A 25,000-nucleotide genomic window follows, 5' to 3' on the forward strand; every position below is an offset into this window, starting at 1 on the left:
GATAGATGTGCTTCCAGCCTATCACAAAATGAACTCCTCACACCCAAAATGTCTAATTTATATATTGTAATTTTCAAAATGATAATCATTGCGCCAAGCTGTTGCAGAGTAAAACAATTGGGCTGTTGATGAGATCGCACTGGGTGAGGCTTGGCCATTGCACTTTGTTTGTGCTGACTCCTGTGAATGCCGAGCAAAAGGCGTTGTCTCTCTGGTGGTAAAAAGGTGAACCATAAACTCTATAGTTCACACACACACACACACACACAAACACACTTCTAATTCTTTATTGCAACATATACTATAACTGATGTGCCATACAGACCCTCATCTGCAAATTTTTTTTTGTTTACCTTCTCAAATTCTTATACACCGTTTATTTTTTATTATACTTCTATTGCCTATATTTATGTCTTTCTACTATTACCCTACCCTGTGCCAGGTTGTGGTCTATTTTCCTCAGTAATCGTTTCACTTGTGTTTCGTGATGATCTAATTAAACACCTTTATTCATTGTGGACCTTCCTCATTCTTTAAATGTGATCTTCGTCATGAAGTAGATGTTCTGGTCCTACCTGTTTCTCAGTCCTCTCTGCTGCAGCTGACACCGTGTCGTGGCCTTTATGTTCATCCATGGTGCACAGATAACAGATACACTGCTGGTCCGTACGACAGTAGACCTCCAGCAGCTTGTTGTGACTAGAACACATCTTGTCCTGCAGTCGGGCCGTGGCTTTGACCAGCTTGTGCTTCTTCAACACGGGGATACTGTGGTGAGGTTGGAGGTGGGTCTCGCAGAAAGAAGCCAGACACACCAAGCAAGACATGAGGGCCTTGTGGCGTCTGGTTCCAGTGCAGAAATCACAGGCCACGTCTCCTGGTCCGGCGTAGGTCAGAGCAGCAGAGGCAGAAGCCTGCTGGCCCCCTGTCCTCTTCAGCTGCTCCACCACCTAGGAGGACAGAAGGAGGACGGCTCAGTCACTGATGACCACAAAACAAAGAAAACAATACATCTGCAATGAGAAATTACATGTGTTTCTGTCTCTCTTTATGTACATGGGGGAGGGGGGGGCAGTGCAAATACGCAAAATGAATGGCCTACTGACGATCAGAGATATTTGTTGTTATTGAGTCTACTATTAGCATAAGTTACTTCATATTGCACACTGACCACCTGTTTTTACACCTGTTTTTATACACTGTTTTTATACACCTGCTTTTATCTATATTTATCTAATCACGCTCCTATGAATATTGATGGGTATGATTTAATTGAATTTTATCATGTACTTATTTTTAATTCATGATGCAGACATAACGTGTAATAACTGTATGGGAACGGTCAATGTCTGTATACTGTTGTGAGCTGCGAGATATCAATCTATCTATCTATCTATTCTGTGACCCAAAACATGTCCCTGCTGTTGGGCGGCTACGTAGTACTGCACCTTAACTCTTTCAGTGCCACTCACGAGATTTCTCGTGTTTTTTTATAGGTGGTTGCTAGCCACTCACGAGATTTCTCGGATTTTTTTTGCGATCTGAAAAATTATTGCATCACCCGAGCCTACCCGAGTATAGCCGAGGGGCGCCGACGATCACTGTGGAAAAAAGCGCCCCCTGTCGTCTCCCAGATGACATAAGTGATTTTGGAATGGACTCAATGAAAATGAATGGGGAAAAAAATCCGGTACTCCACATTTTCCAGTTCACTGATCCAGCCGGGGTTACCACAGTTCATTCTGGAGCCTCAGATCCCCGCGGATCATAGAGATCTACTGTGTCGCGTTGGATCCATACACTTATCGATTTTTTCGAATGGTGATCAGGAATTGGAATATACCAGTTGGATACCATCTGATGTCAGGTAAGGACTCTGTGTTATCAGTGGTAGGATAATCGGAGTAAGTTTGATGAAGTTATAAGCTGTTTTGTGAAATGTCTTCTTTCGGTTTCATTGTAAAAGTCCGAGAGGAAATCAACGGGGCGATTATCAGTGCGCGGCCGTAATGTGCGTGCGTGCACGTATAATATTGATCATCTAGCGTTTATTTGAAAACGATTCATAAAAAGGCCGACGAATATCAACGTTGTGGAATATTCCACTAAAAGACGATTTTCATAGAATGCTCCAGAATGAGCTGTTTTTTATATCAAAACGGGGGCTTTTCTAACTGCTCTGAAACGGAAACGACGCGATAAAAAAAGAATCTGCCTTCACAGCACTGACTGGAAAATAGTATTTGATAATGCGATGGGCAGATTAGACACATAGCCATAATTTAAAACATAGATTAGGCGATATTAACGTTAACATTGGCGCCGATGGTGGCATTCAAGCGGTAAAACGGAAAACCAGGCATGGCATTGAAAGAGTTAATACAGCTCTGACAGTGAATAGGATATTAACATAGAAAAAAAAGAAAAACGAACCAAAAACAGTGAACAGGAGGTCTATTTGTATTAAAAACAATATTATTTTTAATTTAAATGTCTGGAAGAGCTCAAAAATAAAAATGTCAAATGATATTTCCATTGCCTTTTTTTTTGTTGATTTAAATGTTACTGATTGTGTTAAATGGGCATATAATATTGTCTCATATCGATCGCAGGCACCTGAATCGAATCGTATCGTATCGTGGCAGAATGTGTGATATCGGATAATATCGTATCGTTGTCCAAAGAATCGATATCGTATCGTATCGTGATGAAACTGGTGATTCCCACCCCTACAGTACTGCTTGACCTTACCCCTAGAACCCACCTCACCCCTGCCCACTTTGACAACCTAGGATGGCTTAGAGTAGACGACAGAGTACAGCAACTTGCAATGGGCCTGGTCTACAAGATACACTACACGACTAAGGTACCCATGTACATGTCAAAATACTTCCCAAAGGTCAGTGAATACCACGACCACAACACCAGAGGGAGCTCTACGGGAGACTGCAATTCGAAACTGGCCCCTGTAAATGTCCTAACCCAACCCTCTCCAATGTACAGTAAATGTCCTAACCCAGTAATACACGAGACCCCCTTCTTAGTTGGGACCAAGTAAGGTTGTCGATAATCCAATGTACAGTTACCCCCTACCCCGCCTACCGATCCCCCCCACCCCACCACCTCCAATGTACAAACCACAAAACAAGGAAAACATAATACGTCATCTGCAATGAGAAATTACATGTGTTTCTGTCTCTCTTCATGTACATGGGGGGGGGGGGGTCAGTGCCAATACGCAAAATGAATGGCCTACTGACAATCAGAGCTATTTGTTGTTATTGAGGCTACTATTAGCATAAGTTACTTCATATTGCACACTGACCAAAAACTTCAGATTCAATCAAAGAAATGTAGGCCAGGAAAAAAGTTCTGAAATGTGTAGGAACACTGTATGAGGATTAGTATGGTTACTGGATAGCATTGGTATTATCGCACATTAAAAATGCCCTTGAATGAATGAATGAATGAAAACTTTATTTAACAGATTGCAGAATGGGTACAATACAGTACGGCTCAATACATACAATTGTTAAGGGGATGCAGACCTGAGAAAGACGTTTGTCTTGTTTCCATCAGGGTCCCCCATTTTCAATTCATCATAACATATATGACATACACAACATACATGACATTTATGGCATAGGGACATATAGGTATTTAGTACTGATACATTTGTGACATAACGGTATTCAAATATACAGTACTGTTACCCCTAGATCCTGACAGAGTATATACATAAGATGGGGAGGGGACTGTACATTAGGAGGGGGTGGGTGGGTGGGAGGGAAATATACATACGGCGGGGAGGGAATATATACATGCGGTGGTGAGGAGACTGTCTATTAGGAGGTGGTGGGGGTTTTGGGCATTTACGGTGGCCAGTTTCGAATTGCAGCCTCCCGTAGGTGCTCTTTAAGAGCGGTTTTGAATGTGGGCAGGGATTCACATTCCTTTACAGCTTTGGGTAGGGCGTTCCACATTGTTGTGGCATAATTGCGAAACGTGTTTAGTCCCTTGTTTGAGCCGAATCTGGGTTTAACATGATTTGTTGAGCTTCCTCTGGTGTAGTGGTTGTGGTATTCACTGACCTTTGGGAAGTATTTTGACATGTACATGGGCACCCCGGTCGTATAGTGTATCTTGTAGACCAGGCCCATTGCAAGTTGCTGTACTCTGTCGTCTACTCTAAGCCATCCTAGGTTGGCAAAGTGGGCAGGGGTGAGGTGGGTTCTGGGGTTCAGGTCAAGTAGTAGTCTGACCAGTTTGTTTTGTGATGTTTGTAATTTTGTTTTAAGCGCCTTTGAGGTGCTTTGGTACCATGAGGTGCACGCATAGTCATAGTACCCTTGAATGAGTGCTCCTGCCAGAGTCTTCAGGGTATTCTTGTTTACCAGAGAGGAGATCCGGTACAAGAATCTAGTTCGTTGGTTGACTTTTTTTATTACATTGGATGCCATTTTGTCACAGGAAAGATTTGCCTCTAGGATGGAACCCAGGTAGGTAATTTCGTCTTTCCTTGTGACAATATTGTCACCCACTGTAACTGAGAATCCGTCGGTCTTGCTGAGTTTGTTATTTGAACCGAAGAGAATGGACTCTGTTTTGCCCATGTGTAATGATAGTTTGTTATCAGCGAGCCATATGCAGATTTTGCCTAGTTCCGTGCTGAGGGTTTTTTCAACCTGCAATTTGTTCTCGTCAGAGACCAGCAGGGCTGAGTCGTCCGCAAACAGGAACAAGTTGCAGTCACAGGCTGACGACATGTCATTTGCATAAATTAGGAAGAGTAGCGGTCCTAGTATGCTTCCTTGTGGAACACCACAGCTCACTGTGAGGGGGGGGGATAGAGTACCGTTTACCTCTACCATCTGTTCTCTCCCCTCCAGGTAGGATTGCATCCAGCTCACTGATAAGCTATCAAAACCAATTGCTTTTAGCTTGTCCATTAGAATGGAGTGATTGACAGTGTCGAAGGCCTTTTGTAGGTCCAGCATGACCATGCCGCAGTATTTGCCCGCGTCCACCTCTTGTTTGATGTGGTCGTTCAAATAGAGGAGGCATGTGTCAGTGGAGTGGGACGTTCTGAAGCCAGATTGGAATTCGTAGATTAGATTTTTTTCCGCCAAGTACTTTTCGACCTGTTCATAGACTATTTTCTCCATGACTTTCGAGATGGAGGTAAGAATAGAAACAGGGCGGTAGTTGCCTGGGTCTAATTTGCTGCCCTTTTTGTGTAGAGGGGTCACTCTCGCAATTTTGAAGTCCTTGGGGACGTGCCCCTGTTTTATAGAGAGGTTTATTATGTGTGTGATGACTGGGGTGATGGCGGCTGCTGCGTCTCTGAGGAATTTGGAGGGGATGTTGTCATGGCCAGTGGCCTTGTTAGGTTGGAGGGCGCTAAATTTTTTGAGTACCTCATCGGTTGTTACCATTTCAAGTTTGAAGTCGTCTTTGTGGACCCCTAGGTTTTTGTAGTATGCTACTATGTGTTCTACCCCATAATGCCCTGAGTGGGAGGGTAGTTTGTTTACCAGTGTTGTGGCTATGTTTGTGAAGAAGATGTTTAAGTAATTGGCTACATCCAGCTTGTCTGTGATGAGCGTGTTGTCCGTCTTTATGTTTATGTTTGAGAATCTGGTTTTAAGTTTTTTACTGCAGCCTAGTTGATTATTGAGTAATTTCCAAAGTTCGCGGGGTTTGTTTTTGTTTTCCTCAGTTTTGTCGTTGATGAAATTTCTTTTTGCGGTTCTGATCATGGTGTTTACGTCATTTCTTAGTTGTTTAAAATGTTCATAGGACAAAAGGCTCAGGAAAAAAAAAAACTTTTTTGAACTTTTAAAACATTTTAAAACAAACCTTTTAGTAAAGACTAAACACACAGAGGGGGGGGGGTCACAAGTGCTTTCTTGCAGTTTGTGGTTTTCATTGGGATTGATGTGCCTTTAGCTACACAAGTTGCTTCCAATAGAAAACGCTAGCGTTTACTCTGACTGCCCAACCAGGGCCCCGTTCCCCGTACCTGGATAACTGAGTTAGCCGGATAACTTTCGGTCAAGTCTGACTTAAGCCGGACTTTCCCATTCCCCGAAGCTGGATTGTCTAAATCACCATGACAACAGATCAAAAAGTTTGAGCCTGGTCGAGAGCAGGGTTTAAGTTCAAGTTAGCCGGATGAACCATAGCCACGCCCCCGCAAAGAAGTGACAGCCCGTTTCCTGAAATTATTCCCACAGTCTACGATCTGCATTATACCATTCTGAATTACGTTTTTGTGCTCCATTCTTCCAGAGGGGGCTTTTGAAATGTAAAATAGACCCAAAATGCTGATACTAAATTCACTTTGTCCTAAATAATGCATGTTATATTATACCGTGGCGCTCGCTCGGTGCGATGTACACATTATGTGGTTATTTTAACAACGCGCAGCATTGCAAATGTGAATCCCGCGGGGATATCCTTAATGATTGAAAACTATCGCTCGTTTGGCTCTGATTCCTTTCATATTCTCCGCTGTGGATGAGGAGCGAGGAAGGAGAGGAGCGCCTGGATTTTGTTTCATTCAAGCATAAAATTGAAGTGTCTATGCGTGGATTGTGGATTTTGTGTGATATTGTAACTGGGATTAAAATGTCTGATGAGATGCGCTGTTTGACGGATTTGAGAAATTGAATGAGCCGTTGACGTCACATTAATGAATGAGAATAAAGAGATAAAACTTCATTCAAAATAAAGAATATTCTAAACACGGGTCTCTCGTTCATTAATGTATAAACAATGAATTTATCCCATCTGGCACAGTGGCGCAGCGGTAGTGCACAATCCTGGCAACCGGGCGACCGGTGTTCGAAACCCCGTGTTTCCAATATAATTTTTTGGAATATAATATTAATGATTATACGCAGAAGTAGCCTAGTTTTAAGTTAAAATATTATAAATCTACATGCATTGAGGATGTCATTCTTTATATAGCTCTCAACGTGCACCAAATTGAATTATTCCTACATTGCAAAAAGAAGGAAAAGACTAGGAGAAGTGGGATTCGAACCCGGGCCGCCTGTGTGAAAGTCAAAAGCAGACACCGTTACACCACAGTGTAGATAAGTAAAAGATCCACCATACATCAATCAATGGGTAAGAGAGCCGTGTCCTTATTCCGTATAACAGTTTAACTAATTATTTTCGCTAGCAAGATCTCATTTGATTATCCATTCCATAAACCTACTGCCAGCAGGCAAGTTTAAAGAAATATAATCTGATTGATTGGGGTAATGAGGGACTTAAAATTAGCCTATAGATAACGCATTTAACTTGTCGGCGAGGCGATTGAGCCGTAATGCAATCTGTTAATAAAGTTTTAAATCAATTAATCAATCAATGCCGTTAAAAAATCAGGATCTCTGCTATCGATACGTGATGGCTTTTCAACTGAAGCGGCCGCGCGCACTTATCCTGGGTCTCAAGTCTGGTTCTAGTTAACGAGACTGAATCCACCTTCGAGGAACATGAAAATCCCGGCTTCAAACATCGGGTTAACTGAAGCTGGATAATGGGACCCTTGATCGACTTAGTTGAACCAGGTACGGGGAATAGGGCCCAGAAGTCTGCAAGTCATGTCATGATTTCTCAAAACACAACTGAGTAACACTAGCTGGTTACTGGAAAACGATAGATGTGCTTCCAGCCTATCACAAAATGAACTCCTCACACCCAAAATGTCTAATTTATATATTGTAATTTTCAAAATGATAATCATTGCGCCAAGCTGTTGCAGAGTAAAACAATTGGGCTGTTGATGAGATCGCACTGGGTGAGGCTTGGCCATTGCACTTTGTTTGTGCTGACTCCTGTGAATGCCGAGCAAAAGGCGTTGTCTCTCTGGTGGTAAAAAGGTGAACCATAAACTCTATAGTTCACACACACACACACACACACAAACACACTTCTAATTCTTTATTGCAACATATACTATAACTGATGTGCCATACAGACCCTCATCTGCAAATTTTTTTTTGTTTACCTTCTCAAATTCTTATACACCGTTTATTTTTTATTATACTTCTATTGCCTATATTTATGTCTTTCTACTATTACCCTACCCTGTGCCAGGTTGTGGTCTATTTTCCTCAGTAATCGTTTCACTTGTGTTTCGTGATGATCTAATTAAACACCTTTATTCATTGTGGACCTTCCTCATTCTTTAAATGTGATCTTCGTCATGAAGTAGATGTTCTGGTCCTACCTGTTTCTCAGTCCTCTCTGCTGCAGCTGACACCGTGTCGTGGCCTTTATGTTCATCCATGACGCACAGCAGACAGATACACTGCTGGTCCGTACGACAGTAGACCTCCAGCAGCTTGTTGTGACTAGAACACATCTTGTCCTGCAGTCGGGCCGTGGCTTTGACCAGCTTGTGCTTCTTCAACACGGGGATACTGTGGTGAGGTTGGAGGTGGGTCTCGCAGAAAGAAGCCAGACACACCAGGCAAGACATGAGGGCCTTGTGGCGTCTGGTTCCAGTGCAGAAATCACAGGCCACGTCTCCTGGTCCGGCGTAGGTCAGAGCAGCAGAGGCAGAAGCCTGCTGGCCCCCTGTCCTCTTCAGCTGCTCCACCACCTAGGAGGACAGAAGGAGGACGGCTCAGTCACTGATGACCACAAAACAAGGAAAACAATACATCTGCAATGAGAAATTACATGTGTTTCTGTCTCTCTTTATGTACATGGGGGAGGGGGGGGCAGTGCAAATACGCAAAATGAATGGCCTACTGACGATCAGAGATATTTGTTGTTATTGAGTCTACTATTAGCATAAGTTACTTCATATTGCACACTGACCACCTGTTTTTACACCTGTTTTTATACACCTGCTTTTATCTATATTTATCTAATCATGCTCCTATGAATATTGATGGGTATGATTTAATTGAATTTTATCATGTACTTATTTTTAATTCATGATGCAGACATAACGTGTAATAACTGTATGGGAACGGTCAATGTCTGTATACTGTTGTGAGCTGCGAGATATCAATCTATCTATCTATCTATCTATCTATCTATTCTGTGACCCAAAACATGTCCCTGCTGTTGGGCGGCTACGTAGTACTGCACCTTAATACAGCTCTGACAGTGAATAGGATATTAATATCGAAAAAAAAGAAAAACAAACCAAAAACAGTGAACAGGAGGTCTATTTGTATTAAAAACAATATTATTTTTCATTTAAATGTCTGGAAGAGCTCAAAAATAAAAATTTCAAATTATATTTCCATTGCCTTTTTTTTGTTGATTTAAATGTTACTGATTGTGTTAAATGGGCATATAATATTGTCTCGTATCGATCGCAGGCACCTGAATCGTATCGTATCCTGGCAGACTGTGTGATATCGGATAATATCGTATCGTTGTCCAAAGAATCTATCATATCGTATCGTGATGAAACTGGTGATTCCCACCCCTACAGTACTGCTTGACCTTACCCCTAGAACCCACCTCACCCCTGCCCACTTTGACAACCTAGGATGGCTTAGAGTAGACAACAGAGTACAGCAACTTGCAATGGGCCTGGTCTACAAGATACACTACACGACTAAGGTACCCATGTACATGTCAAAATACTTCCCAAAGGTCAGTGAATACCACGACCACAACACCAGAGGGAGCTCTACGGGAGACTGCAATTCGAAACTGGCCCCTGTAAATGTCCTAACCCAACCCTCTCCAATGTACAGTAAATGTCCTAACCCAGTAATACACGAGACCCTCTTCTTAGTTGGGACCAAGTAAGGTTGTCGATAATCCAATGTACAGTTACCCCCTACCCCACCTACCGATCCCCCCCACCCCACCCACCCAACCACCTCCAATGTACAAACCACAAAACAAGGAAAACATAATACGTCATCTGCAATGAGAAATTACATGTGTTTCTGTCTCTCTTCATGTACATGGGGGGGGGGGGGGGTCAGTGCCAATACGCAAAATGAATGGCCTACTGACAATCAGAGCTATTTGTTGTTATTGAGTCTACTATTAGCATAAGTTACTTCATATTGCACACTGACCAAAAACTTCAGATTCAATCAAAGAAATGTAGGCCAGGAAAAAAGTTCTGAAATGTGTAGGAACACTGTATGAGGATTAGTATGGTTACTGGATAGCATTGGTATTATCGCACATTAAAAATGCCCTTATGTTTAAAATGTTCATAGGACAAAAGGCTCAGGAAAAAAAACACCTTTTTTGAACTTTTAAAACATTTTAAAACAAACCTTTTAGTAAAGACTAAACACACGGAGGGGGGGGGGGGGGTCAGTCCCGATACGCAAAACTGACAATCAGAGATATTTGTTGTTATTGAGTCTACTATTAGCATAAGCTGTTAGACAGCAGCTACAGGGTGAGCCGAGTGTGTTCTAGCTTTGAATCAACAGCCACGTCACTGGACTGAATATCAACACCTCACTATGGTGCAATAAGAGGGAGGGACCCTGTTAGTATTCAGAGTCTCCATTACACTCTGCTCTGTCTGCAAAGCCAGCGCCTCTGCTCTGCCAATCACAATGAGCATCAAGGACTACTGTCGCCGCCAGAGCCAATCACTGAGGGACACAGCAGAGATAGAGAGGCACAGGAGAGGGGGGGGAGAGAGAGAGAGAGAGAGAGAGAGAGAGAGAGAGAGAGAGAGAAAAACATCCTCAAACTCCGCACGGAAAACTTCCTAGTTCTTCACCAAATCACCAGACAATGCGCATCATGCCCTCGGGAGAGATTTGGCCCGAGAATACACAGTGACAGAATACCTGAGCACTGTGACTGATCCTAAACTAAGGAGATCCTTGACTAGGTACAGACTCAGCGAGCACAGCCTAGCCATCGAGAAAGGCTGCCATAGGCAGACCTGGCTCCCAAGCGAAGACAGACTGTGCACCCACTGCACACAAGAAGAGGTGGAAACCGAGCTCCACTTCTTAACAACCTGCCCACTATACCAAGACATCAGAGACATATACATCCCACAAATTGCAAACACCCAAAGAGAGTTTGAAGACATGGCATATAACTCAAAACTCCCATACCTACTGGGTGAAGCACAACAATGTGCGAACACAGCAGCAAGATTTGTGAGCTGCTGTGACAAGAAAAGGACATCCAACAGAATACAACCACCATAAAGACTGTGAATCACACAAATATTCCTACACTATCCGCACCATACTGATCTCAGCTGTTTCATTGTTTTGTTTAGTTTGTTTTAACACTGGCTTTGGCAATGTAAACATATGTTTCCCATGTTAGCATTGTTATTATCGCACATTCACAAATGCCCTTATGTTTAAAATGTTCCTAGAACAAAAAGCTCAATATCCTGCACAGGAAGAAAACACCTTTTTTTTTACTTTTAAAACAACATTTTGACACAAACCTTTTAGTAAAGACTAAACACACGGAGGGCCCTCCCCCAGTTTTGGGCCATAGGTCATCTGTTCCCCTCTTAAACTGGTAAATGTATAGTGCTTTTATCCAAAAGCGCTTAACAATTTGTTCCTCACATTCTACCATTCACTCACACATTCACACACCGACGGCAGAGCCATGCAAGGTGCCACCCACCTCTGCCAGCATGGTGTTTTTCTTTAGCATAGGCCTGAGCTTGAAGCTCTCACTGCACTGGGGACAGCTGTAGACTCCTTTCTTCTCATCTTGGTCCCAGCTATCTCCAATACAGCTGCTGCAGTAACTGTGTCCACAGGGGATCGTAACTGGTTCCTTAAGAAGGTCCAGACAGATAGAACAGCAGAACTGGTCCTCGTCCAACACAACCCCCTCCTGCTGTTCGGCCATTGTACCCACGTCTCTCTCTGAGGGCTGTCTACTCGACAAGAGAGAAAAACAACAGTTTCGATTTCTCTGAAAAGGCGAGTGGGACAGAAGGGGAGGGACTTCCTGGTTTTCTTCCCAGGGGGCGGAATTTAACTCAGCATAGAACGTTAAGAATGTCTTTGGGGTGGTTTTAAATCATATAGGATGCAGACAGTGAAGACAAAACTTAATGTTTCCATTATTTATTTGGTGTCTTACACCTCCAAGCACCACATTTCATGTAATACAGTATATACCGAGAACAGAAGTGATTGTTACATAATAGGCATCATGTTTATAGCCTGTGTTACAGCGACACCTAGTGGTGCTCTAAAGATGCTGCATGTAAGTCCTGGGTGGGCAGAGGGGACGGAGCCTCAGTTAAATAAAGCTCTACTGAAACATGATGGTGTCAGAAGAAGCGGCAGCTCCGAAAGAAATAAACACATAAAGAAATAAAACCACGCCATGGCAGCAAGGAACAGCGTCCCAGCGCCCGAGGGCATGATGCGCATTGTCTGGTGATTTGGTGAAGAACTGGGAAGTTTTCCGTGCGGAGTTTGAGGATGCTCTCTCTCTCTCTCTCTCTCTCTCTCTCTCTCTCTCTCTCTCTCTCTCTCTCTCTCTCTCTCTCTCTCTCTCTCTCTCTCTCTCTCTCTCTCTCTCTCTCGTTGTTTAAGGCTTTGGTACGAGCTCGAATCACAGTCGATTTTCGGTTTTATTTACTCGTGACTGATTTTGAGTTTTTTTTGACGCGTTGGTGCTTCAATGAAGCTCTTTGTTCGGTCATTGATCAACAGCTCTGTTTTAATCCCTTGTTTTTGTGAGGATTTAAAGTGTCTATGAATGAATTTGTTTTGATTGGCAAATGGAAAAATGTCCTTTTATTTATTGGAAATAAAGGTTCTTAAAAATCTCTCTCTCTCTCTCTCTCTTATATATATATATTTATCTAAATTTTTTTTAACATCCCCCTCAAACCGGAGCGGCGCAGATTCCTCCCAGTCCCGCCCCAAGGCACGATGGGAGTTGTGGTGGATCAAGCGGCGTCGAGCGATGGGAAGTGTATCTTTAGGTGTTTTTTTTTTTTTATGCGATAGAAGAGAATAGAATAGAAGTGGTTAGAGACCCGGTCTTGGCTTCCGCAGCTGGGCTTCCGAGGGGGGTGGGGGGCGGGGCGTATCCTCACAGCTGGACTTTAGACAGGGGGGTGAAAAGTACCCAGAAATTATACTTAAGTGAAAGTATTGGGTGCCGTCTCAAAATCGTAAAAGTCAGAGTATCTGGCTAAAAACACACTTGGAGTAAAAGTCAAGTTTCTGCTTTTAAATGTACTTTTTTTTTTTATCTACTTTTTCTCCCATTTTCTATATTTTCTCCCATCCCAATTTCGTATCATCCAATTCAACCCTCCCCTGTCACGGACGCTGTTTCTTGCCTCCCACAAGCCGGCTGCAATGTGGACTAAGTCATACATAGCACAAGTCCCCTCCGGTACTTGAGGTAACAGCAGTCGCATCTTTTCACCTGCGCAGCTCGATCTCTCAGTGGCGAGGAGTAACGCGTGGGAGGCTCACGCTGCCCCCGACACTTCCTGATTCTACTGCGCAGGCGCACCAACCGACCTGTAGGAGTCGCTGTCCACAACGCCCGATCCCCACCCATCAGTTTCCCACCCCCTAATACGGCCAATGTGTATTAGTACGGACGACTAGCTAAACTGAAAGCAATGTGGAGCGCTGGGCTCGAACAGGCGAACCCGGCGTCTCCAGTATTCGTGGTGAGCGCCTTGCCCACTACGCCACGTAGCCGCCCAGCTTTTAAATGTACTTAAGTACTAAAAAGTACAAGTAAAAACTTATTTTTTCTGACTGTATTCTTCTGATAGCATCAAAGATCAAAGACCCCCGCTCTCTAGTCTTGCACGAGGACCAATCAGCATGGGTATGGGCGGGTTCATTTTTCATTGATGGCGATTTGATTGGCTGTTTTTAAATAAAGCGCGGCCGCAGGATTAATAACGTTAACGTTAGTTCGGCCAGAGAAACAAATATACTAATTAAAATAGTTGGACCGGCGAGATTTGTACTTTGTAGGTCTGCATTTTAAATGTAAGGAGTAAAAAGTAAATGTTTTTTTCTCTGAAATGTAATTGAGTAAAAAGTATACAAACCTAATAACACTCGAGTAAAGTACAAATCCCCCCAAAACAGTACTTAAGTATTGTAACGAAGTACAATTACTCGAGTACTTTACAGCCCTGGCTGCACACAGGAGCCTTGATGCGGTGGAGCGGCGTGGGGGGGTGAGATGGTGGTCAGCGTGGGGGGGTGAGATGGTGGTCAGCGTGGGGGGGGTGAGATGGTGGTCAGCGTGGGGGGGGTGAGATGGTGGTCAGCGTGGGGGGGGGGGGGGTGAGATGTCGGTCACTGCAGAAGAAAGAGGCCGAGAGGCCCACAGAGACGGAGGCTCACAGGGGTTTCTGGACGTGTGTGTTCCAAGTCGTTCCTTCACTTCCACTTCTTTTTTCATTATCATTTTCCATTGTATCTGAACATGTGTCTTTAAGTGCCACCGCGTGAACAAACACATGGAAGGCTTTGCATTTGGTTTGTCCCCTGAAAGAAAGGTCGCTCTATTGTGCCTTTTTTAATACAGTGTCTAAAAAGGAGGAAGAGGAAGTCATTGTATTCTATCACAATGGCTTTAGTTTAGAAAACAAGTGACGCATGCGTGCAATACGTTACCACCATGGCAGTCTCTGGAGCGAAACAGAAAGAAGCATTTTGTATAAAAGTATTCTGTACTTCAGGCGTCTACGTGGCGTAGTGGGCAAGGCGCTCGCCACAAAATCTGGAGACGCTGGGCTCGCCTGTTCGAGCCCAGCGCTCCACATTTGCTTTCAGTTTAGCTGGTCGTCCGCACTAATACACATTGGCCGTATTAGGGGGTGGGAAACTGATGGGTGGAGATCGGGCGTTGTGGACAGCGACTCCTACAGGTCGGTTGGTGCGCCTGCGCAGTAGAATCAGGAAGTGTCGGGGGCAGCGTGAGCCTCCCACGCGTTACTCCTCGCCACTGAGAGATCGAGCTGCGCAGGTGAAAAGATGCGACTGCTGTTACCTCGAGTACCGGAGGGGACTTGTGCTATGTATGACTTAGTCCACATTGCAGCCGGCTTGTGGGAGGCAAGAAACAGCGTCCGTGACAGGGGAGGGTTGAATTGGATGATACGAAATTGGGATGGGAGAAAAATATAGAAAATGGGAGAAAAAGTGGATAAAAAAAGTATTCTGTACTTCTTCTGTATGACAACTGAACTTGAACTTGGCATTTTAGATGTTAGCCTGGCATTTTAGATGTTAGCCTGGCATTTAAAATATTAGCCTGGCATTTTAAATATTAGCCTGGCATTTTAAATATTAGCCTGGCATTTTAAATATTAGCCTGGCATTTTAAATATTAGCCTGGCATTTTAGATGTTACCATGGCGTTTTAAATGTTGTGACTTCAGTTTATGTCATATTACCAGGGGACCTCTAGTGATTTGTAATAATTTGCGGAGGTCGTCTGTAGGGATGGGTACCTTTCACATTTGAACCGATACCGGTACCGGTACCGGTACCTGTGAATCGATACCGGTACCCAACGGTACCTTTTTTCGGTACTTTTAAAAAAAATAAAAAAAAATATTTTTTATTAATTTTTTTTTTTTACTTTTTTTACTTTTTTTTTTAACTTTTTTCTTTTCATGTCAACGTTCACACGCACAATATATGCTTACGTAGGATTTGACTTGATTCAACAACAAAGCAGTCGGAGCAATGACAAGCCGAAAACTGTCGAAATTTAATTTACCTACCTCAGTCGTAAAAAAAAATCCAAACTTCAAATAACTACAATTTCGACAGTTTTCGGCTTGTCATTGCTCCGACTGCTTTGTTGTTGAATCAAGTCAAATCCTAGGTAAGCATATATTGTGCGTGTGAACGTTGACATGAAAAGAAAAAAGTAAAAAAAAAAAAAAAGTAAAAAAAAAAAATTAATAAAAAATATTTTTTTTTATTTATTTTTTATTTATTTTTTGGTTTCTCACTTGATTCGATACTCGGTAGTACCGACGTGTTTCGGTTCGGTACCTCAAAAGTACCGAATTCGGTACCCATCCCTAGTCGTCTGTGATGATCGTAATCCCGTAAGAATCTGCCGTGTCCATAAATTGTAAAGGTAAATATTCAGGTAATTCCAGTAAATTACCATATTTCGGCAAACGGAGAGGTCAGCCGATTTATATTAGTTCCGTGTGAATCGCAAGGCATGTCGGTGATTTGGGGTCGTAATTTGTTTTTGGTTTAGTAGTCGAATCGGTACAGGGTGGTTTTAAATGCATTTTCAGTGTAAAAGCCAAATCAATCCGCTTCGCCTCGGCATGGAGATCGATGAGCCTAGAGTTCCTTGAAAAATAATTTCCTATTACCATGCGTCCCCCGTGTATTACCAGTCCCGTGCGAATAGGGCTTGAGGCACAGTTTCAGATGTACCGTTTCAGATGCACAGTTTCAGATGCACCGTTTCAGATGCACAGTTTCAGATGCACAGTTTCAGATGCACAGTTTCAGATGTACCGTTTCAGATGCACAGTTTCAGATGTACCGTTTCAGATGCACTGTTTCAGATGTACCGTTTCAGATGTACCGTTTCAGATGTACCGTTTCAGATGCACCGTTTCAGATGCACTGTTTCAGATGTACCGTTTCAGATGCACTGTTTCAGATGTACCGTTTCAGATGTACCGTTTCAGATGTACCGTTTCAGATGCACTGTTTCAGATGTACCGTTTCAGATGTACCGTTTCAGATGTACCGTTTCAGATGCACCGTTTCAGATGCACCGTTTCAGATGTACCGTTTCAGATGCACCGTTTCAGATGCACCGTTTCAGATGCACCGTTTCAGATGTACCGTTTCAGATGTACCGTTTAAGATGTACCGTTTCAGATGCACAGTTTCATATGCACAGTGCACAGTTTCATATGCACAGTTTCAGATGCACAGTTTCAGATGCACAGTGCACAGTTTCAGATGTACCGTTTCAGATGCACCGTTTCAGATGCACCCGTTTCAGATGCACAGTTTCAGATGCACCGTTTCAGATGTACCGTTTCAGATGCACAGTTTCATGTGGTGGTGGTGGTGGTGGTCGGGGAATAAAACACCAGATAATATCCGGTTTTTCAGTAACTGTAAAAGGATATGAAAAAAGCTGGAACCTTGATTTTTGTATCGAGGCAAGAATGACTTGGAACCCTTCTTGTAAAGAAAAAAAACCTGGTCCTTTTTTTAATGATTAACAATGACGGTCTGCTGTCAGTCAGAAGGAACGGAACACGCCTCACACAAAGCACTTCCTGCCTGCTCAGCTCATTTCCTCCTGGCTTCACACCCCAGACACGCTGTCAGAGAGTCGAGGCAAATAACACGTGAACATACCGCACACACATGTGAACCTGAGGTTTCAGTTTGGCAAAAAAAAACTGTGGTTCTGTTTTTAAACGGGTAGCTGTATGATTCAGCAAAAAAGCCCAAACAATTTGGGATGTTCGATATTGGCAAATTTTTACCGATATCTGATATTGTCCAAGTCTTAATTTCCAATACCGATATCAACCGATACCGATATATGCGCCCCAACCCCCCCCCCCCCCCCCCCCAAAAAACTAAATAATTTCAGCTAACTAACATTACATATCTCTTGTCATGGAATTAACACAACATTAGGCATACTTTTGACAATAAAAGTATGCATTGAGGTGTTAATTTCACTGGATGCATTCAACAAGGCATTCTAAATGTAAACGTTATCTGTGCCGAAACCCGTCTTTCACCGTCGATCAATACCTGAAGTAAAAAAGAAATATCATGCACTCTTCCTCTAATTAACCTTCCTCGCCTATATTACTACCTACTATACTAATATATTACCACTACTATGTGCACTCAACACTGCAGCCTCGGCTAAATCAGGCCACGCACAGAGAAGTGCATGACATGACATCTACATTTAGTCATTTAGCTGAACGCTTTTATCCAAAGCGACTTACAGGTTCTGTACGACAAGTCAGCAGGAAGGAAGGAAGGGTGCAACTCTACCAGCTGAGTAACAATGTTCATCAAACAGTGTTGAAACTTGGGTGCTGCAGTGATGAGTTTAAAGTTTTGTTCATCCATTATAAAAAAAAGTCTGAATCAAGAAATAGATTTTTTTTTTTATTTAAAGTAACTAATTGTGGGAAATTGGTTTTAAGCCATAAATATTTTTCTTCTATTAAAAACAGCATAAAAGAAAAATAGTGCTTGGAAAAGTACTTGAAAGTCCTTGAATTTCATTTTGCAAAGTCTGCGGGAACCCTGTGTGTACAACATGGTTAATCAGAGCCCTGTGTGTACAACATGGTTAATCAGAACCCTGTGTGTACAACATGGTTAATCAGAACCCTGTGTGTACAACATGGTTAATCAGAACCCTGTGTGTACAACATGGTTAATCAGAACCCTGTGTGTACAACATGGTTAATCAGAACCCTGTGTGTACAACATGGTTAATCAGAACCCTGTGTGTACAACATGGTTAATCAGAGCCCTGTGTGTACAACATGGTTAATCAGAACCCTGTGTGTACAACATGGTTAATCAGAGCCCTGTGTGTACAACATGGTTAATCAGAACCCTGTGTGTACAACATGGTTAATCAGAACCCTGTGTGTACAACATGGTTAATCAGAGCCCTGTGTGTACAACATGGTTAATCAGAACCCTGTGTGTACAACATGGTTAATCAGAGCCCTGTGTGTACAGGGTTAATCAGAACCCTGTGTGTACAACATGGTTAATCAGAACCCTGTGTGTACAACATGGTTAATCAGAACCCTGTGTGTACAACATGGTTAATCAGAGCCCTGTGTGTACAACATGGTTAATCAGAACCCTGTGTGTACAACATGGTTAATCAGAACCCTGTGTGTACAACATGGTTCATCAGAACGGGATCAGATTGGAAAACGCGGGCCGCCGACCCCACCGTCGTCCATCTGCGGTCCCACCGTGTTGCAGCAGCAGGGCTGATCAATGCATCTGCAGAAGACGCCGGACATTGTTTTGACCTCCGACCCCCCCGAGAGAGCCCCGCCCGTTTGATCCTGGGGCCGCGCCCGACACCGCCGTCGTCGTCACATCCTGCCCGCCGGCGATAATACACCCTGCTGCTCGCAGGAAGCGCCGCACTCCTCCTCCTCCTCCTCCTCCTCCTCCTCCTCTGGGACCGACCGGAGGCCCGTCCATCTGTAGGGGTGTGTTGTACCTCTCTCTACTGTAGGGGTGTGTTGTACCTCTCTCTACTGTAGGGGTGTGTTGTACCTCTCTCTACTGTAGGGGTGTGTTGTACCTCTCTGCTGTAGGGGTGTGTTGTACCTCTCTCTACTGTAGGGGTGTGTTGTACCTCTCTCTACTGTAGGGGTGTGTTGTACCTCTCTCTACTGTAGGGTGTGTTGTACCTCTCTCTACTGTAGGGGTGTGTTGTACCTCTCTCTACTGTAGGGGTGTGTTGTACCTCTCTCTACTGTAGGGGTGTGTTGTACCTCTCTCTACTGTAGGGGTGTGTTGTACCTCTCTCTACTGTAGGGGTGTGTTGTACCTCTCTCTACTGTAGGGGTGTGTTGTACCTCTCTCTACTGTAGGGGTGTGTTGTACCTCTCTCTACTGTAGGGGTGTGTGGTACCTCTCTCTACTGTAGGGGTGTGTTGTACCTCTCTCTACTGTAGGGGTGTGTTGTACCTCTCTCTACTGTAGGGGTGTGTGGTACCTCTCTCTACTGTAGGGGTGTGTTGTACCTCTCTCTACTGTAGGGGTGTGTTGTACCTCTCTCTACTGTAGGGGTGTGTTGTACCTCTCTCTACTGTAGGGGTGTGTGGTACCTCTCTCTACTGTAGGGGTGTGTTGTACCTCTCTCTACTGTAGGGGTGTGTTGTACCTCTCTCTACTGTAGGGGTGTGTTGTACCTCTCTCTACTGTAGGGGTGTGTTGTACCTCTACTGTAGGGGTGTGTTGTCCCTCTCTCTACTGTAGGGGTGTGTTGTACCTCTACTGTAGGGGTGTGTTGTCCCTCTCTACTGTAGGGGTGTGTGGTACCTCTCTCTACTGTAGGGGTGTGTTGTACCTCTCTCTACTGTAGGGGTGTGTTGTACCTCTCTCTACTGTAGGGGTGTGTTGTACCTCTCTCTACTGTAGGGGTGTGTGGTACCTCTCTCTACTGTAGGGGTGTGTGGTACCTCTCTCTACTGTAGGGGTGTGTTGTACCTCTCTCTACTGTAGGGGTGTGTTGTACCTCTCTCTACTGTAGGGGTGTGTTGTACCTCTCTCTACTGTAGGGGTGTGTTGTAACGCAAAAAAATGGAAAAAAAAGAACTAACTAAAACGAAAACGCAAAAAAACTAACGCAAAAAAATGAACTAACTAAAACGAACAATTTTAAAAAAAATACGCAAAAAAAAGAACGAACTAAAACTAAAACGAACAAAAAAATAACGCAAAAAAAATAACGCAAAAAAAGAATGGAAAAAAAAGGATGCAAAAAAATGAACTAAAACGCAAATAAAGAACGCAAAAAAATGAACTAACTAAAACGAAAACACAAAAAAACGAACACAAAAAAACGAATGAACTAAAACAAAAACGCAAAAAAACGAACGAACTAAAACAAAAACGCAAAAAAAAATAACGCAAAAAAAAACAAACGCAAAAAAACGAAATAAAAAAAATAACGCAAAAAAATGTACGAACCAAAACGAAAAAAACAAAAAAAAAAAACGAACGAACTCAAACGAAAACGCAAAAAAACGAACGCAAATAAATTTACGAACAAAAATAACACAAAAAAAGAACGCAAAAAAATGAACTAACTAAAACGAAAACGCAAAAAAAACTAACGAACTAAAACGAAAACGCAAAAAAAACGAACGCATAAAAATGAACGAACTAAAACGCAAACGCAAAAAAACTAACGCAAAAAAATTTACGAACTAAAACGAGAAAAAACAAAAAAAAAGAACTCAAAAAAAGAACGAACTAAAACAAACAAAAAAATAACGCTAAATGGAAAAAAAAAATAACGAACTAAAACGAAAATGCAACGCAAAAAAATTAACTAAATCTCTCTACTGTAGGGGTGTGTTGTACCTCTCTCTACTGTAGGGGTGTGTTGTACCTCTACTGTAGGGGTGTGTTGTACCTCTCTCTACTGTAGGGGTGTGTTGTACCTCTCTACTGTAGGGGTGTGTTGTACCTCTCTACTGTAGGGGTGTGTTGTACCTCTCTGCTGTAGGGGTGTGTTGTACCTCTCTCTACTGTAGGGGTGTGTTGTACCTCTCTCTACTGTAGGGGTGTGTTGTACCTCTCTACTGTAGGGGTGTGTTGTACCTCTCTACTGTAGGGGTGTGTTGTACCTCTCTGCTGTAGGGGTGTGTTGTACCTCTCTCTACTGTAGGGGTGTGTTGTACCTCTCTCTACTGTAGGGGTGTGTTGTACCTCTCTCTACTGTAGGGGTGTGTTGTACCTCTCTCTACTGTAGGGGTGTGTTGTACCTCTCTCTACTGTAGGGGTGTGTTGTACCTCTCTCTACTGTAGGGGTGTGTTGTACCTCTCTCTACTGTAGGGGTGTGTTGTACCTCTCTCTACTGTAGGGGTGTGTTGTACCTCTCTCTACTGTAGGGGTGTGTTGTACCTCTCTCTACTGTAGGGGTGTGTTGTACCTCTCTCTACTGTAGGGGTGTGTTGTACCTCTCTCTGCTGTAGGGGTGTGTTGTACCTCTACTGTAGGGGTGTGTTGTACCTCTCTACTGTAGGGGTGTGTTGTACCTCTCTCTACTGTAGGGGTGTGTTGTACCTCTACTGTAGGGGTGTGTGGTACCTCTCTCTACTGTAGGGGTGTGTTGTAACGAAAAAAAATGGGAAAAAAATAACTAACCAAAAAACGAAAACGCAAAAAAACTAACGAACTAAAACGAAAACGCAAAAAATGAACTAACTAAAACGAACAAAAAAATTGAAAAAAACGCAAAAAAAGAACGAAATAAAACTAAAACGAACAAAAAAATTACGCAAAAAAAAGAATGGAAAAAAAAGAATGCAAAAAAAATGAACTAACAAACGAAAACGCAAAAAAACGAACACAAAAAAACGAATGAACTAAAACAAAAACGCAAAAAAACGAACGAACTAAAACGAAAATGCAAAAAAAAAAAACGAAAACGCAAAAAAACGAACAAAAAAACAACGCAAAAAAACGAACGAACTCAAACGAAAACGCAAAAAAACGAATGCAAAGAAATTTACGAACTAAAACGAAAAAGAACAAACAAATAAAAAAAACGCAAAAAAAACGAACAAACTAAAAAGAAAACAAACAAAAATAACAAAAAAAAATTACGAAAAAAAAATTGGAAAAAAAAGAACGCAAATAAATTAACTAACTAAAACGAAAACGCAAAAAAACGAACGCAAAAAACGAACAAACTAAAAAAACGCAAAAAAATAACGAACTAAAACGAAAACGCAAAAAAACGAACGCAAAAAAATGTACGAACTAAAACGAGAAAAAACTAAAAAAATTTAAAAAACGCAAAAAAAATAACGAACTAAAACTAAAACAAACAAAAAAATAACGCAAAATGGAAAAAAAATAACTAAAACGCAAAAAAACGAACGCAAAAAAATGAACTAACTCTCTACTGTAGGGGTGTGTTGTACCTCTCTACTGTAGGGGTGTGTTGTACCTCTCTCTACTGTAGGGTGTGTTGTACCTCTCTCTACTGTAGGGGTGTGTTGTACCTCTCTACTGTAGGGGTGTGTTGTACCTCTCTCTACTGTAGGGTGTGTTGTACCTCTCTCTACTGTAGGGGTGTGTTGTACCTCTCTCTACTGTAGGGGTGTGTTGTACCTCTCTACTGTAGGGGTGTGTTGTACCTCTCTCTACTGTAGGGGTGTGTTGTACCTCTCTCTACTGTAGGGGTGTGTTGTACCTCTACTGTAGGGGTGTGTTGTACCTCTCTCTACTGTAGGGGTGTGTTGTACCTCTCTCTACTGTAGGGGTGTGTTGTACCTCTCTACTGTAGGGGTGTGTTGTACCTCTCTACTGTAGGGGTGTGTTGTACCTCTCTCTACTGTAGGGGTGTGTTGTACCTCTCTCTACTGTAGGGGTGTGTTGTACCTCTCTCTACTGTAGGGGTGTGTGGTACTGGTACCTCTACTGTAGGGGTGTGTGGTACTGGTACCTCTACTGTAGGGGTGTGTTGTACCTCTCTCTACTGTAGGGGTGTGTTGTACCTCTCTACTGTAGGGGTGTGTTGTACCTCTCTCTACTGTAGGGGTGTGTTGTACCTCTCTCTACTGTAGGGGTGTGTTGTACCTCTCTCTACTGTAGGGGTGTGTGGTACTGGTACCTCTACTGTAGGGGTGTGTTGTACCTCTCTCTACTGTAGGGGTGTGTTGTACCTCTCTACTGTAGGGGTGTGTTGTACCTCTCTCTACTGTAGGGGTGTGTTGTACCTCTCTCTACTGTAGGGGTGTGTTGTACCTCTCTCTACTGTAGGGGTGTGTGGTACTGGTACCTCTACTGTAGGGGTGTGTGGTACTGGTACCTCTACTGTAGGGGTGTGTGGTACTGGTACCTCTACTGTAGGGGTGTGTGGTACTGGTACCTCTGCTGTCTGCTACACCTATTAGACTTCTTATCTTTAGGTAGTCGCCGGCCTAGACGGCTTTGTTTGAAAGGGGGCGTCTAAAAGCACCATTCTCTTCCCTCTTTCCTTCCTTCCTTCCTTCCTTCCTCTCTCCTTCCTCCCTCTCTCTCTCCTTCCTCCCTACCTTCCTTGGCTGACGTTAGGCCTCACCCTCTCGTCCCTCCAGTGGGGGGGGGGGGGGGGGGGGGGGAATGCATTCCTAGCATGCTTCAGTGTTATTGTTCCGATAGTGTTTAGTTTCCTGTTGGGGACAATGTGGCCAAGATATCACATCATCATGATATTTTGTCTTATTTCGGATGGTTATAGATATCTGACGATGATGATGATCTTAACTTTTTCCCAGGATAAAGCGTAGTGGGGATGTTGCTTCTTTCTTAAATTGCCGTCACGGTGCAGCTTTCATCCAAAACGGTCTCTTCTTCTCTTCCCACTTCTCATCGCAAGTCGGTAGGCGCCGTGCACGATTCGGGAAATCTCACGATTCGGGAAATGTCACGATTCGATTCAGGATCTATTCTCGATTAGTCTATTACCGATTTTCGATTCGATACACGCATATAATAATAGATGGATAATAGATTTGATTCCAGATTGCCGTTTTGAGTGGTCTTGGCAAAAGTGTCAGTGAAGTTAAAAACAAATAAGTATAAAATGGTGACACACAGCAGGGTACAGCTACCTGTACAGTGAGTATGCCAGTTTGTGGCAGGTGGGTTTTGATTAGATTATAGAGTAAAACATGTATTGTCGTCATACAGCACGCAGAAGTACAGTACAACGCAAAGAAGATTGGCAAAGTGCAACAGCGATATACAATGTAACAGGTGGTTAAACTGGGTGCAAAATATACAAATTGGTACTACCGAGAGTGTAGTGCTAATCAGATGTATGTACAGAGTTGTAGTATAATATGTGCAGTGATACAGGTGTCAAGACAGTATGGTAGTCGTAGTCATACAGGCCAGCAGTGTAACTAGGAGGAGTTGGATATGTACAGATAAATGGTGTATTTATATATCTTTTATCCAAAGCGTTTTACAATATTGTTGCTCACGTTCACCCGTTCACTCACTCACACACCGGAGGCGACCGTGATGCCAGGAGCCGACCTGCTCATCGGGAGCAGTTAGGGGGTTAAGTGTCTTGCTCAAGGACACTTCGACACACTGCCCGGGTGGAGCGGGAATCGAACCCCGGATTACCAGACGTCGACCGCTCTACCCCCCCCCCCCCCATGTGTATGTGTTAACGGGTGAAGGTGGAACAGTGCAGTCGCTGTCGCTGCCAGACCTAAACATGAAGGAGGACCGCGGCGCGCGGAGCCGCTAACGAACTCTCACG

At 43.2% G+C, this 25,000-nt stretch overlaps 1 protein-coding gene across 2 annotated transcripts in view; it reads right to left on the reverse strand.

Moving 5' to 3' along the window:
* The window catches only part of LOC311235829 (E3 ubiquitin/ISG15 ligase TRIM25-like), an 81,110-nt gene extending 69,236 nt beyond the window's left edge, over nt 1-11,874 (reverse strand). Inside the window, exons 1-3 of one of the 2 annotated variants that reach the window (XM_084323335.1) lie at nt 11,617-11,874; nt 8,243-8,617; nt 576-950 (exon numbers count right to left, since the gene is read on the reverse strand). In XM_084323335.1, coding sequence (XP_084179461.1) covers nt 576-950; nt 8,243-8,617; nt 11,617-11,847 — 981 coding nt within the window. In that variant the 5' untranslated portion in view covers nt 11,848-11,874. The remainder of the gene's footprint in view (nt 1-575; nt 951-8,242; nt 8,618-11,616) is intronic. The other variant, XM_084323336.1, reaches the window with a different exon arrangement.
* Between the last annotated feature and the right edge of the window lie 13,126 nt (nt 11,875-25,000).

The sequence above is a fragment of the Notolepis coatsorum genome, assembly GCF_963971535.1.
Source record: "Notolepis coatsorum genome assembly, chromosome: 1".
NCBI lineage: Eukaryota > Metazoa > Chordata > Actinopteri > Aulopiformes > Paralepididae > Notolepis > Notolepis coatsorum.